This window comes from Lissotriton helveticus, chromosome 8, assembly GCF_964261635.1.
Source record: "Lissotriton helveticus chromosome 8, aLisHel1.1, whole genome shotgun sequence".
In the NCBI taxonomy this organism is placed as follows: domain Eukaryota; kingdom Metazoa; phylum Chordata; class Amphibia; order Caudata; family Salamandridae; genus Lissotriton; species Lissotriton helveticus.
The window spans coordinates 1,091,937,712-1,091,954,491 of record NC_136069.1 but is presented as its reverse complement, the minus strand read 5'-3'; the positions used below and the strand labels follow the sequence as shown (position 1 = coordinate 1,091,954,491).

At 44.5% G+C, this 16,780-nt stretch overlaps 1 protein-coding gene across 1 annotated transcript in view; it reads left to right on the top strand.

Moving 5' to 3' along the window:
• The window catches only part of PUDP (pseudouridine 5'-phosphatase), a 937,915-nt gene extending 923,062 nt beyond the window's left edge, over positions 1–14,853 (top strand). Inside the window, exon 4 of the mRNA XM_078657972.1 lies at positions 14,564–14,853. Within this exon, the coding sequence (XP_078514098.1) occupies positions 14,564–14,740 (177 nt within the window). The 3' untranslated portion in view covers positions 14,741–14,853. The remainder of the gene's footprint in view (positions 1–14,563) is intronic.
• Positions 14,854–16,780: the final 1,927 nt, after the last annotated feature.

Here is a 16,780-nt window from a genome sequence, read left to right as displayed (position 1 = left end):
GGTGTAAGTTGAGTCTTTGGATGACGGTCTAGATTCCTGGGATGGTGACCTCCGTTCCCACCTGGACCGACGTGACTCTCGGCTGGAGTGTGACGACCCAGAAGACTGTTCAGCTTGGTCTTGGACAGCTCGGGCATGGTGTCTTCGGGTGCCAGATCGGGACGTTCTCGGGGTATCTCTTCGTGAGTCGTGCTGAGCTGTCTTCGTGGCACCACTTCGTCTCTCCTTGTTGTATTCCCCACACATCACTTCAAAGTGGTTCGTTTGACCACACTTCCGACATCTTTGGCCCATGGCAGGACAACTGTCTACATGGGGGTAGTCATACCCACAACGGTAGCACTTCCTCACGTTCTCTGATCTCCTGTCCTTCTTCCACGGTTCTCGCCGCTGATGTCCTGATCGCTCTCGACGTGATGACGGACGTGCCCTCCAGTGTTCGTCACTCGAGCGTCTTCGATTTTCATTCTTGGCGTGCACGCGTCGCACTTGTTCGTGACTTCCTTTGTGTCCCGTTTCGATGTCTGCTGCATATTCTTCTGCTTGATCAAATATTCGTGTCATCTCCTCTATATCATCAAGGCTATGTTCCTTTCTCAATAATCGTCTCCTCAATTGGTCGGAGTGACACCCATCAATTATTTGCGACTTAATTGCAGCATCTGTTGAGAAATTGTCAAATGCACAATGTTTAGCTAGTCTTCTCAGTCGCATCATGAAAGCGCTCATTGGTTCCTCCTTCCCTTGACGAGCCGAGTGAAATGTGTGACGTTCATAGTCGACGTTCTTTTTGTGAAGGAACCTCTTGTTTAATGCGTCACGCACTTTGTCATATGTGTCCGCCTCTGCGGCAGGAAGGTCTTTGATTATTTTGACGATCTCCCGCCCCGCCAAGTTGCGCAGGGCAATCAACTTCTATTTATCCTCAGTCACTTCTGATCCTTCGATATAATCTTCGAATTCTTCGAACCATTCTTGCCATTTGGGACCCATGGTTCCCCCAGTGGTCACTTTGAGGGGTTCGGGCGCTCGCAGGTGTGACCCACCTGGAATCGTCGGCTTGGCATCTGGCGGATGTCTATCGTCATCGGACATCGTTGCAGTGTTTGTTTGTGTCTTTGTCACACTCACTTGGTCTCACCAATGCTTGTTTACTTTCAGGTACCAATGCTTGTTTCTTTGCCAATGCTTGATTATTTCGGGCACCAATGCTTTTTAAAAAAAAAAAAAAATTATTTCTGGTACCAATGCTTGTTTCTTAACCAATGCTTGTTTATTTCCAGGCGCCAATGCTTGTTTCCTTGCCAATGCTTGTTTGTTCCTGGGTACCAATGCTTGTTTTTTTTTTTCCGCCAATGCTTGTTACTTTTCCTTGGTGCCTGACTTCAAAATGGCCGCCTTCACTCTATACAGGGTTGTCTTTACCGGATGCCTGACTTCAAGATGGCCGCCGTCACTGCAGGCACACACGAGGCTGGCTCTCCAGGCTCATTCATTCGAGGTCACTCAGGACTCACCAGCGGTTGGCTTCTGGGGGCAGTCCACACCAGGATTCACTCCTCCTCAGCTACTATGGACATCAGGTGAGATTGGGGTGAGCGCCCAGCTCACATTCGTAGTTCCCGCTCTCTCGCGCCGACGACCTGCCAAACCTCACGCGTTAGGCGTGAGGTTTTCCCGATCTCCGACAGCGTCTGGGCTCAAATTGCAGCGCTCTTAGCAGCGCTTGCTGGCGGCACGTCGTGGACGCCGTCCACGGCTCTGGGGCACTTCTTCTTCCTTCCTGGGCACAGTACAGGGTCGGAGTGGGCTCCCGATCTCTGCACACGGGCCACTCACCCAGGGCACACGCTTCCAGCGTGCGATGCGTTTCAACGCGATCGACTGCTTGGCTCTCGAGCGGTTCAGCGCTCGTTTCTTCGGCCCCTCTGCTACCTCACAGACTTTGAAGGGCAATCTTGACAGCTGCTGGCCTCTTCCTTCAGGCGGCAGCGTGGCTCCATTCAGCAGCGTTTTTGCGTTTTTGAAGCTGCTCGGGACAGGGCGTCCTTGTGAGACTCTGCACACAGTGGGGCTTGCTCTATCCCACCCTCGTCGCCAGTTGTAGCATCCTGCTACAAAGAACCACAGATACAGGTTCTTAATTAATGGAGCTTTATTAACAGCTACTTGTCTCTACCCTGTCCCTACTCTAACTGCCTCTCCCTCGTCGGTTCCCTCCTCTTCCTGTCCACCCCCTAAGCTCCACCCACAACCACTAGCCTGCTAACTTCACAACAACTGGGTGTAGATGACAGCTGGGCTTTGTTTATTCCTCCTAGAAAGCCACACACAATAGGAAGCGTGGGTGTGCCTGGATGGGCGATCACTGGCAGGACAGGAACGAGGAGCTGGGCTCAGCCCCACTTACACCTGAATAAAGTGTGTCCTGCCTCCACACCAGTGGCTGCATACCCCCTGCATTTAGTCTGGAGCCAGTATAGGGAAGGCTGGATGCCTGGGCACTTCAGAGGGAAACCGTATGAGCTTCTCCCTCACTTCATAGGCACAGCTGGGTATACATTCTGGACCTCAGACACTAACTCTTCAGTACACTTCTGGACCTGTGTATACTCTGGCAGGAAGAAAGACTGCTCTGTTGCTAGATGGATTTCCACACTACTGGACTGCTGCACTGAACGAAATGCTTCCCGCTGGGCTGACCTGCTGCCCTCTTGGCTGGGTGAAAAGGACTGGGCCTGCATCTATTGAACCCAGGACCCGGAGTGACTCCAAGGGCTATTTTGCTGCTCTTGTGATCTGAAGCCTCAGCGACAAAACAGGCTTCCAACAGCCTTGTATCTGGACTCTGCCATCTGTGCATTTACCCTACCAAGTGGTGGCATCTCAGTCCTGGACCCTAAGAAGAGAGCTTAAAGTGCTTTGCCAGCCGTTGTGAATCCAGCAGAACTTGTGCATCTCTTCTGCTGCATGGGGCAAACCCTAGCAGAACCGATGCATTGCTCCTGCTGCTTGGATTGGACCAGTCGCAAAGACCTGCATCACATCCCAGCTCTTCTGAACCACTGCATCGCCAAGACTGCGCAATTCATCATTGGTGCGGGCCCTTGCATCTCTCATCAACAGCAGCCATGACAATGACACCAGACTCTGCAAATCAGCCTTGCAACTCTTAGAAACCAGCGGATCACCTCGACTGGACTCTGCATCCTTGACACCCGGCTTCGTATTGCAAGCCCCGCCAACAAGATCCTCGATGATGACGCAGGCCCTCGCATGTCAGCCTCACCGAATCTCTGAACCGACCCATCGCGTTGACTGTGCGACGCACCTTCAACACGGATCCACACAAGGCCCTGCATGCCAGGATTTAAGGTACCTTATTCAGCGGGCCTAACTCAGTCCCTGTAGCCAGCCTGCACTCCATTGCTGCGGGCCTCAACCTGTGGCTTAGTGGTGGTCTGGTGCGCCCAGATATCCAGAGTTGGCGCTTTGTGCTTTTTGGCACCATTTTAAATTAAATCTTTAAATAGTCAGTTTCTCCAGTTCTACTAATTGGATTTTTGTCATTTCAGACTAGTTTTACATATTACATTGCGTGGGTGAGCAACTCCTTTCTGGTATCGGCGAGCGGAGCGCGTGCGCTGGCTGCTGCGACTCGATTGCACTGAAGAGCCCTGCGGGTGTGGTAGCGATTTCTGAGGGGCCCTCTGTGCGAGCCCGGGGCACATACGCGAGGGAGCGGAAGTCGGGGCATCCTGCTGGGCGGAACGTGGGATCTCTGCACCGCCGTTCCTGTTAGAGGGAGCGGATGTGAAGTGCCTGTGAGTCATGGCTGCCCTGAAAAGAGTGCCTTTTAAATTGAGAGAGACAAAAAGTGATTGTCTTGAAAAAGATGGACTATTTTCTTTAAAACCATCGAAACGTGTTGACGCTTCATAACACAATCGTGGGAAATCAGCTCATCCTTTAAAGATTACAAATTGAGTGGTATAAGGATTAGCCAGAATAGTGCAAACCCTGATGTGTAACTTTATGACAAACTGTGGTGTCTGTTTTATGTCTCTCTTTTCTTCTCTTTTATTTTGTATAAAGATTTAGTGCATTTGAAGGAAAGAATTATTATTTTTGTGTTGTTTTATGAGCAGTGTGTCTCTCGAAAGACTATAGCACATACAATGAATGTTGGTACTGTTTTAAATGAAATTAATTTTAACAATTAGTTGTAATCTGCTTGAGAGCAGGAGGTTATGTATTCTCTTTTTTAATAAAATACGTGGTCTATATAAATTGTTTATGGTATAATTGTTTTGAAGAAAAGCTTTTTGTTGCTATTCAGTAGAGTTCTAATACATGGGCTATCTGTGTGAATTGATTTTCAGTAATCAATTTGTCCGCCAAGGGATCCTTTGATTTTACTATTTAAAAGTACTCCAATCCCCTGGTTGGTTAAAGGGGTCACTCTCGTTTCTGCTACATGCCCTGAAAAGAGCAATTGAGGCCGATAACCGGAGTTGACAGAGGAGCAGAGTAACATCACTGCCACTGGGGACCGTGCATGGTGGTCCCTGCTGACGATCTGTACCCAGGGCTTTGCTGACTTATGAAGCTCAAAATGGCGCCTGCACCCGAGGAGAGGTGCAGATTTGGAAGGGCTGCGGGCGGCAATCGGTCGGCCCGGGGTTCGCGCTCTGCCTTGTTCATGGCTCGGAGCCTGGGGGCATCATCGCGACCCCCTGAGCACGTAGGGGGCCAGCAGAGTACAGACACTTGTGGTGAGGAAAGTTTGCATAGCAGTGGGGGCCTGATTCGGGGTGCCCTGGGTTGTGTTGCCCTGAGACGAACATCTATCTGTGGCAGCCAGCACCCAGGGACAGGGGAGTGTGCCTGAAGACCAGACTCCTGATCGGTGGGCCCTGACGGTGAGCGGGCAGAGGGTCGGTGAGGAGCACATGGAACAGCTCGTACCGAGCTTTTCCCGCTCTTTTTGCAAGACATTATGTTTTAGCCCGACCACGATTGTGCACCATTAAGTGCCTGACCCTAAGATGGCGACTGAGAGGAGGAACAGGCTCTATTACACCAAGGCGCCCCCAGGACATCGATACCGCTGACTCTGCCTTTGTGTGCCATCAATGCTGCGGCAGTCCTGGAGAAATGTGTCATGGGAATGCTTTTGTGTGTGCTTCTGTGCGTGTATGAGGGGGGTGCGGGAACGCACGTGTGTGCACCTGTGCGTATATGAAAGACTGTGTTCACATTTGTTGTGTGCTTGTGCATGTCTGTGCGTGTAATGGTGTGGACATGTATTTGGGTGTTTTTGTATTAGAGCATGTGATTCTATGTGTGTGCGCATATGTTTCTGTTTGTGTGCTTATGTCTGCGTGTGATGGTGTGTGCATTTATTTATTTGAGTGTTTTTGTATTAGAACATGGGATTGTATGTATGCTTGTGCGTGTGGATATTTCTGTATGTGCGCCCTCTGTTCTCGCATGAGAGTGTTTGCGCACATTTGTTGTGTGCTTGTGCATGTCTGTGCGTGTGATGGTGTGTGCATGTATTTGTGTGTACGTCCTTGGGTATTTTTGTTCTGGAGCATGTGATTGTATGTGTGCTTGTGTTCTTGATAGTTTCTTTATGTGCGTGCCTGCGTGTATATGAGAGTGAGCACATTTGTGTGTGATTATGCATGTCTGTGCATGTGATGGTGTTTGCGTGTGCATGTATATGGGTGTTTTTGCATTAGAGTATTGGATTTTATGTGTGATTGTGTTCTTGGATGTTTCTGGCTATGTGCTTGTCTGTGTGCGTCAGTGCGCATTGGAGAGTGTGTGCTCTCAATGGTGGGTGCTTGTGCATGTCTGTGCATGTGATGGTATGTGCACGCTGGATTTGTTATTTTCTGGCGGCCGCTGTCCTGGATATTGACTTTAACTGCCTGATGCCTAACCTTAGGATGGCCACCAGTGTACAGTACAGTCCCCTGCCTGACCCCAAGATGGATTCCATAGTGGTCCCCTACATGTTGTTTTACTTCCCTGGGACAACAATTGGACATTGACCAGACCGTGAACCTATACCCTAACTTGCCTACACATCAGGACTTTGGACCTGCGGAACTTACCCCAGACTGTGGAGACCTAGCGATTTGGCTGATGCCCGGTAGAGCTACTATATAGCTAAAGAGGAGATGGGTTGTGGACTCCCCCTCCCTGACATCACCTACCAAGCCGGACCTTGGGCAGATTTCCCCTCGTCTCTACGTCCTGTTTTCCTCCTACCCCTTTACCCTATCCCCTTACCTTTCCTGCTCCATTCACCTTGTCCCCTATGTTCTCTAAATGATTTTCTTGATACTTATGTAATTTGTAACTGATGTAATTTGCAACATTATTGTCCCTCATGTAAAGCGCTCTGATTCCATCGGGTCTAGCCAGGGCTATATAATAACTCATTCATTAAATCTGTTCCCATTTAGTACTCTTTCTCCCTTTGTCTACCTCCCCAGCTCCTAGCTCCTATCCACTCTCCCCTGAATCCCTCACCTTGCCTGGTAGTCTGCCTAGCCCCCTGTCCTTTGTGCCCTTTGATTAAGCACCCCTTCTCCCCTTGTTGGGTAAAGATCCAATATTTATACTCTGGAGTCTCAGCGTACCCGCTGAGAGAGTCCACTGCGCCTAGGGAGCCGCCCGCAACAGAGATAGGGAAGCAATACCACTTCCCCTGGGATCACAGCTTACTGGACTTTGGATGTTCCTTTGACTCGTCTACCGGTTTGCGTCCCCGTCACCCTTCCCCTCCTCTTTCCAAGCGATGTCCTTCACCCTCAACCTTCTCTTTCCCACCTTCTTTACCAGTCTAATTCCCCAGCTCCTTCCCCCCTCCCCTGAATCTTTCCCCTTGCCTGCTTTTCCCCTTACGTATTTGTGCTTATTGTTTATCTTGACCTTACAAGTAACTATGTTGCCATGTTCTAATAACTGTGTAACCGTTGTAACGTTGTAACCTGTAACTATGATCTGATGCTCATGTAAAGCGCTCTGATACCTCCGGGTCTAGCCAGCGCTATATAAAACCTTTAAAATAAATAAATTAAATAAAAATAAGGGACCTGAGTGTTGAGCACCGGTTCATTTGGGGTTTGATTGTGCCTCACCCTGACAAGGATTGTGGTTGCTGCTTGACCAGGGCTTACACCCCAGTCAACCAGTAACCCCATTTCTTACAATTTTTGTAAATGATCAGTCAGCCTTTGAAATGAGGGATTGGACACCAGCACAAATCATAATAGGCACAAGTATATCTTACCCTGGACGAGGCTGCATTTAGCTCTCGTAATGCCTAAGGAGGGTGAGGAAAAGTGCTGTTTTGCTTCTGCAAGACATGTAATACAAATGTGTCTGTCTCCCACATTAAGAGTCTGCTTACACCTGATCGATGTTGTTTATATGGTGGTGGGATGCCTCTCTGCCATTCTACCTTTTGTTCTGTATTATGTCTCCTATTTTAAAAGTCACACTCCAGCAACCAGACAGCCTATTCCCTCTAACTCATCTATTAACCCCATCAAACATCTGCACTACCCCTTCCAACACCACTAGTAACACCTAACGTCTATTACTTTAAGCTACCACAAAGAAATTGGAGTGAAGGCATGGCATGATTTGCTTGAGCATATAAAACTAATCCAAAAAAAACAATCGTAGCATATAAATCTGGACTAGCTTATAACCTTGGCTTCTGGGGCAGCGTGCTTCCCGAGGTAAAGCTCTTCAACGCTTGGACATGGATAATACGCGCTATATTAATACAATAATTACAGTGTCCTGCTATCCCACTTAGACTCTACCCAAATGTGATCAGTGACACCGGAACAAAATCCAAACACAAAGTTTACTGGATACTTTTTAACTCCAACTTTTTTACTTTGTTATGTGACTCAACTTTACCGTATTTTTGTATTGACTGTATTAGATGCATGTAAAGGGCACAAACAAATTAGCGACGAGCCATCGGTAACGTTATGCAAAGACCATTAAATGACATGAAATATCCGGAGTTCTGTTCTGGTGAAGGCTGTGCTCTCTCTTTTGTTCAGTCCTTCTAAGTGCACTGCTTTCAATACTCGCATCTGCTTATTTTTTAAATATGACATTGGGATTCTAATGACATTTTTTACAATCCCAGGTGAGACAAAAGATTATGGCAGTGCCAGTATATTGAAGAAAATAACATAGGAAAATATAGCCTAATTTTAATGCAAAATCATATGTTTTTATATGTAAGTGTGTGTTCTATTGTCATATTAGCGAATCAAAGCAACGCTGCAGCTTGTATTGTGTCCTGCTACCTTTTGTGGATAAGAAAACATGTGTATTCTATTGTGTGCTTAGAATTCAATGTACTGCTAAATAGAGCTGTAATCCCTTGTCCATTAATGCCCATTTTTCAATTCTTCAACCATTTCAGACAAACCGAGGCAAACAAAAGAAAATAGCTGCTAAGTACAGAATTTCCATACCTCTTGCATTCAAGCGCCTATGTCAAGAGACTGGCGTTTGGCAGACCAACACAATTATTCAGTTTTTTCCCGCTATTACAACGTAAGATAAAACCGGATTGAGTTCCATTCGGTTACCCAGTCAACAATTCGTGCGTTTCTATTTACAGTCACAAGTCAAAATCCATACAATGTTTTCCCTGCAAATCCCAAGGTGCTGTTTGATCTTTGATGAACATTTTCATCCAATCGATTCCGCTGTCTAGTAGCTTTTCTTGCAGAGGACATCACAACAACTGTGTTCACAATTGTCTATCAGACAGCTGTACCCTACCAAAAATGCTGCATTTTGATTGCTTCCTACCAAGTCGATACCTACAGAGAAGATTCATTGCTGTTAACAAGAGACAAGCCACATTACAGTTACCAACCCACATATCACAACACCTTTTTAAAAATGTTTTTATTAGGTTTTACATTTGGGGAAGGAGAGAAGGAAGAAAACAAGATTAACATAAGTGAATAAATGCTCAGTGTTACACATAGCGATAGCACAAAGTCTTACAGACCATAGCCACATCAGCAATGCGAATTTAGCATTTGCAAACGTTTATGTATTGGTTTTCAGACTTAGTAGCAGAACTTGGTCAGCGCTAGTCAAGCACGCATAGGTAAATTTCCACAACTATCACAACACCTTCTTAGCATAAAAGCTGCCTGCGAAAATGACAGAGTTTTAATAAAGAACCAGAGAGTACACCTAGGTAACAGACTGTACCTAAACTGGGAGACATGCTGCTGGAGATGACAGCTTTGGAATCATTCACTTTCCTGCACATACTGCTGAAAGTATGTACATGAAAATTGTTCTTATCCCACAACTACACGTTCCTGACAGAATGAGTCCCTGAAAACATTGCTTTCAATCTGTTTGTGTATACTTTAAAGGTGTTTTTTAAAGTAGCATCAGTATTCTACCTCAGTTACAATGGTACTTATTTAAAACAATAAAAACGTTAATTATTACCTTTGCAGTTGTCTATAAACAGGGCCTCTGGAATTTGGTGGCAAGAGAGGCCATGTTATGCGGCAGTGTTGACTAAATTATGCGTCAAGAAAAGGCTAATTATGCTGCATACTATGGCACATTTTGTGATAGTGTTACTTCATAATTTTTTTATTTTTACACTTGGTAACACAGTCTAGACATTGGTTGCACCTGATTAGTACCAGTTTAACACACAAATCTAGCAAAAAGTAACATAAGGGTGACCAGTCAACCTTTCAAAAGGTCCTTCCACTGCGTGGTATCACATGTTGCTGTGTTTTAGTAACTTTTAAACTGTTTGAGCTAGAAACGCAATTATTTTTTGGTTAAAACCTGCAGATTATACAGATTAGGAGTGGATTATGTGGCTAATGCTGCAAATCTACAATATGCAAAAATCGCACAATCACATAATTCCAGTGTCCTGTCTATAAGGTATGCAGTACATTTTTATAGACATAATATTCATACATATTTTATCTTTTCAAATGTGTTTTATAATTTCCTTATATTTAATTCACAATAAAAATACCTTGAAGGCCAGGGCACACTCATTCAGGAAAGTGAAACTAATGACTAATGAGAAAAAGTTAAAAGAAAAAATAAATGTCCAAATAGCAACTCATTTGAAGGGTCTCACTTTCCATAAGAACACAAATCTATTCCTTTTAAATAAGAGATCAGTCTGCAAATAGTTTCCTGTACCTACTGTAATCTACTGTCACACATTTAGCAAGAGAGGGTAGGTGGTCTGAGGAAACATATGTGGAAAAAGGATGTTGGACTTAAATTGAGATCACTCATTAAATATTTTTAGACCTTAAAAATACATTATGACGAAATGACTATGAATCTATGGCTTTCCACTCAGATTTTTAATCTGCTGGTTTCATGTTTATAACAACACATTGAAGCTAATTGCTTCAGCTTGCTTCACAGGAAAGACTTTAAATTGAACACATCCTATTTGGCAACATGGCACCCATTTTATAATGAAGATATTATGTTAACGTTCTAGTTGTTCATTAAAAATCTGTGGTGAAGCTTCAAGGGAATCAGCTGACAGAGAGCTGCTGCTGTCTGTTGAAAGTATGTTTCAGTCAGCCTGCCAGACATATTTCTGGCATGGATGAGTAAAATAATTGAGAATTTATAGAAAATGTGTCATCATTGTAGCATTCCCCACAGCCATTTGTATGACAAAATTGAATTAATCATTTTATTCATTTACTGCAGTGTTCTCTGTAGGAATTCTTTTAAATTCTTCAACACCTAGTTCAGCAACATGGCTTACCAGTGTTCCACACACTAGTTATGAACATAGAATGCTAGTGTTCTTGTTGCTCAGTGAAACACTGTGGTGAAGCTGCAGTAGAATACTGATGTGTCAACTGACAGACTGCGGCTGTTGTGGGAAATGCATGTGTTACGGGACGTATCAGACTTTTTCCTCTCATGGCAGAAGAATATATTTGGTACAAAAGGGGGTAGGGATGGACGGAGCATCTAAACCAATCAAACACTCACACCCAGTCAACAGATCTTTGTTTAATCCATCACCGTTCTTTAGCCTACTCTGCCACCCCAGTTCAGACATGGCCATGTGCAAATCAGTCTGGCCCTGTGCCTCATGGGAACAGTCCAGCCCGAACTGCCAAGCCATGCCTTCCCTGGACCGGAAACAAGCTTCCTAGGACCGGTTTCTGGCATTTCAGCCGTCTTCAGCCAGGCTTGCTTGAATCCAGTGGCAAAGTGAGAAAGGGACTCACGACGGAGCATACCATGCCAACTTATGGCGAACAAAGCTGTACAAAAGGGGGTGGTGATGGACAGAGCATCTGAACCTATCAAACACTCACACCCAGTCAACAGATCTGGGTTTAATCCATCACCGTTCTTTAGCCCACTCTGCCACCGCAATTCAGACATGGCCATATGCAAATCAGTCTGACCCTGTGCCTCATGGGAACTGTGCAGCCCGAACTACCAAGCCATGCCTTCCCTGGACCGGAAACAAGCTTCCTAGGACCGGTTTCTGGCATTTCAGCCGTCTTCAGTCAGGCTTGCTTGAATCCAGTGGCAAAGTGAGCAAGGGACTCTCGTCTGAGCATACCCTGCCAACTTACGGCAAACAAAGCGGTACAAAAGAGGGCGGTGATGGACGGAGCATCTGAACCAATCAAACACTCATACCCAGTCAACAGATCTGGGTTTAATCCATCACCGTTCTTTAGCCCACTCTGCCACCCCAGTTCAGACATGGCCATATGCAAATCAGTCTGACCCTGTGCCCCATGGGAATAGTCCAGCCCGAACTGCCAAGCCATGCCTTCCCTGGACCGGAAACGAGCTTCCTAGGACCGGTTTCTGGCATTTCAGCCATCTTCAGCCAGGCTTGCTTGAATCCAGTGGCAAAGTGAGCAAGGGACTCAAGTCTGTGCATACCCTGCCAACTTATGGCGAACAAAGCGGTACAAAAGGGGGTGGTGATGGACGGAGCATCTGAACCAATCAAACACTCACACCCAGTCAACAGATCTGGGTTTAATCCATCACCGTTCTTTAGCCCACTCTGCCACCCCAGTTCAGACATGGCCATATGCAAATCAGTCTGACCCTGTGCCTCATGGGAACAGTCCAGCCCGAACTGCCAAGCCATGCCTTCCCTGGACCTGGAACAAGCTTCCTAGAACCGGTTTCTGGCATTTCAGCCATCTTCAGCCAGGCTTGCTTGAATCCAGTGGCAAAGTGAGCAAGGGACTCACGTCTGAGCATACCCTGCCAACTTATGGCGAACAAAGCGGTACAAAAGGGAGTGGTGATGGATGGAGCATTCGAACCAATCAAACACTCACACCCAGTCAACAGATCTGGGTTTAATCCATCACCGTTCTTTAGCCCACTCTGCCACCCCAGTTCAGACATGGCCATATGCAAATCAGTCTGACCCTGTGCCTCATGGGAACAGTCCAGCCCGAACTGCCAAGCCATGCCTTCCCTGGACCGGAAACAAGCTTCCTAGGACCGGTTTCTGGCATTTCAGCCGTCTTCAGCCAGGCTTTCTTGAATCCCGTGGCAAACGGAGTAAGGGACTCACGTCTGAGCATACCCTGCCAACTTATGGTAAACAAAGCAGTACAAAAGGGGGTGGTGATGGACGGAGCATCTGAACCAATCAAACACTCACACCCAGTCAACAGATCTGGGTTTAATCCATCACCGTTCTTTAGCCCACTCTGCCACCACAGTTCAGACATGGCCATATGCAAATCAGTCTGACCCTGTGCCTCATGGGAACAGTCCAGCCCGAACTGCCAAGCCATGCCTTCCCTCACAGATCTGTTGACTGGGTGTGAGTGTTTGATTTGTTCAGATGCTCCGTCCATCACCACCCCCTTTTGTACCGAGAAGAATATATTTGTAAACTTGTTGAAAATGTGGCCTCCTTTAAGCTTCTAAGGGCTAGATGTAGGTGGGCTTTTACCGGGCAGTAACGGCCGAAATCGGCCGTTACCGACCGGTAAAAGCCTTTGCCTATGTAGGTGGCTATGTTTCCGATTCGGTAAATAACGAATCGGTATTTACCGATTCTTTATTTACCGAATCATCATTTACCGATTCGGTATTTACTGAATCGGTAAATGATATGTAGGGAGCACTGTAAACAGTGCTTCTGGGCTTTAAGAATTCGTTATTTACCACCAACTATTAGTTGGTGGTAAATAAGGAATTCCTATGTAAATGCATAAATGTGCATTTACTCATGTGACAGACGTACATGCCCTTAGGGCATGTATGTATGCCACATGTGCACACCAGCACTAATCAGGGGTGCAACAGGGGGTCAAAGTGACACCCTGCCACCCTTGACTTCTTCACAATTTTACCGATTCGGTAATTGACATTCATTCCTATGGGCCTCCAGGCCCATAGGAATGAATGGCAAATACCGAATCGGTAAATACTGATTCGGTAAATACCGATTCTTACCGATTCGGTATTTTTTACCGAATTATTATCTACATTACAATTACCGATTTCGAAAATGCCGAATCGGTAAAATTCGGTATTTTCAAATCGGTAATTGTAAATTACCTACATCTAGCCCTAAAACTCTTACCATCACTACCATAAGAAAATCATGTGTGAGCACTACTTTCTCACAAACCTTGAAGCAGATGCTCAACATTTTTCATATGGTTGAAATCACCTTAGAGTTTCCAACAATTATTAAAGTTCCTATGCCATAAACAAATGATTTATGTTAATATGAAAATCTCTTATCGTCCTTTGTGCACCTTGTTGAAGCCTCAAATCCAGGCTTTAATTATAATGCGTTTCAATGGGACAAAAATTATCACCCAAAAATTTAACAGCTGTGGTTCTTGTAATCTTTTACCTAATTATTCCAATGAAAACTACATCTACCAAACAATTTTGGGAATTTCACCCCAAATTCTAAAGTACTGATTCCCAACATCAGTATTATATAAGGGGAAGGTTGTTGACTTAGGTAGAGTAGGGCCCTCAACTTCGCCACAGGACTCTCTGACCCCACCCTGCCCTTTGAATAATATTTCTTAAGCGGTTGCTTTTCTACTATGGTCTCCGAAATCTAAAGCAGTTACTTATCGGATAAAAGTCTGTAAACCTGTTTGCTATTTTTCGAGTTTTGTCACTCTTGAGTTTGAGTATAAAGTAGTACTTGCCGTATGCACAGTTTCACTTTCGTTGTCATTCAGCTGTGATTATGACAATAATCATGTTGACTAAAAAGTAGTACCTACCCTTAAAGTAGTTCCACTTCTGCTTTCAATTTAATTTTTGTGAATCCTCTGTGTCAAATCTATTTCCAGAACATTATTTCAAGTGGTAGATCGTAAAGCCTTTAAGAGCTTAAAATGGTGTACAAGTATAATGTATGCCTTTCATTTCAAATGCTTTGCTCAATTTCGTGTTTTTGTGCTGTACATTTCTTTATCTTATTTTTATTTTATTTTGTTTTTATGTGCAGTGCCTGGTGTTCGAAGATGCTCCCTTTGGGGTTCAGGCAGCACTAGCAGCTGGGATGCAGGTGGTCATGGTCCCTGATGAAAATCTGAACAGAGAGCTTACAAAGGATGCTACAGTGGTGTTGAAGTCTTTGGAAGTTTTTACGCCTGAACTGTTTGGTCTACCAGCATATGATTAAAAGCTGTAACATTGCATTTGATTTTTACTCTGAGAAGGCTCCTCTTCAGTATAATTTTTTTTATTAATGTTTCCAACTGTGGAAAGTTATGAATTAAAGGCATGGGAATATGTCTCCTTAGTCTTGATATTTTTTGCTCTCAAACTCATCTTGTACACACCCCACACACCTTTCAGCCACTTCTCTGAGAACAACATCACCCACTGATAAAAATGATCAATGTATTGGTTTCTTTTATGCTGTGTTGTTTGTGTAACATAACAGTGTTGTTTGGACAAGTGCTGATATGGCTGAGAAGAATGACAGGAAACTGTAATCGCTGAAATAAAGTTAACAAATCGCTGTATGTGTAGCGTCAACCATTGTAACCACGTCTAGGCTTTCCATAACTGGAGTGTGGACCAGAAAAGCCAATGTATTTGTTTATTCCAATTTATTGACACAACATCAGTGAACAGTTTCCCTGCTCTAAAGTTAATGAGGATTCTAAATGAGAAGCATTATATTTTTGAAATAGCCGGGTTTTAATACCTTTCCTGAATGTTAAGTGAATAGGTGTACATTGCACATACGTTAGCAAGGTTTCCAGGCCAGAGGAGCCTGGAGCGGAAAGGTCTGCCGCCCAAAATGGGCTCTGTGAAAACAAGGGGATTGTGGGATTACTGATGAGCAAGAGAGCAGTATCCTAGCTGGAGTATATTTAAGAATCTTTTGGAAATGTAACAATGAGAGTTACTGTAGAGGACACAATGGATGAAACACAGTGTCTTAAAGTAATAGTTTGGCAAATAGGCAACCATTGCAGGGCTTTTAGGATAGGCTTAGCTGAGCTGTAATGTTGGGTGCCACTAAATATGTGGGCTGCCGTGTCTTGAAAATTTTGAAAACTAGTTGGGAGTAAACTTTTGATACCAAGCTAAAGACCATTGAAATAGTCTTACTTTGAAACATTTAGAGATTACACAAATGTCGTCTGCTCTAAGGTGTCAATGGAGAAAATACATGACAAAGACGCTGCATATTAAAAATGCAAACAGCTATTACTAAGGATGTCTCTAGTGCAATAATGTGAGCACTATGAGATCTCTGTCCAAATAGTAAACGGTGGTGTATCTTCATCCAGAGTGATAGTCCTTTGTGAAGAAAGATCCCTAAATTAAATAAAGGTGGACATTATACATATTTTGGGCAGAAGATATTTGGGTGTTACGCTTGAAATGCTTATTGATGCCAGATAAAATGGGGCTTACTATCTTTGTGACCATCAGAAGAATTCTGAAAAAAACAAAACTTAAGGAGCTTTTTAGAAGAAACCACCTGCTGTCAGTTAAAGCCTCTTAGCCTTGTTTTAATCAGTGCGACAACCAATCGGTAAGGGAAAAATTGCGAGATCAAGAGCAGCAACCTCTGTATTGCATGGCGCCTGAAGCTAATTATTTGCATAGCCTCATTTTCAAAAGGTTGCCCCTCCAGAGATAATTACTTCTTTTTAGACTTTGCCATTTTCTTTAATGTTTTAGCAAAAAGAAGTGGGGAGAGGATGTGGTCTTACTGCTAGGGCTGTTAACGTCCAAGCTGGGGAACTGGGTTCGAGTCTCAGAGGAGACGCTCAACATCCTATGATTCTAGGCAAATCATGTAATTTCCCCATGCCTAACAAATATGAATGTGTCTGTCTGTAACGCAACTGGTGCTCATGTAAAGCACTCTGATACCTTCGGGTCAACTTTGCGCTATACAAAACTCCACACAAAAAAGGGGAAAGTCGTACAATTAAAAGAGGTTTGGAACTCTGTACTAAGCTGGTCAGTCAATATTACGTTTACTTGCAAGAATTTAGAATAAGAAACATTGCAAAAATCGATTTGCTGATATTCTAAAGATTTATACTGCCTGGGGCATGTGAGATGAAACTCTTATCAAGCGGAATCAATCTGGAAATTATGAAACCATGGAATTCTTATTTGTGTTTTGAATGAAATGGGCATGATATAATAAATAATACTAAAAAGAATTTATAACGACGGCCAGTACTTGACA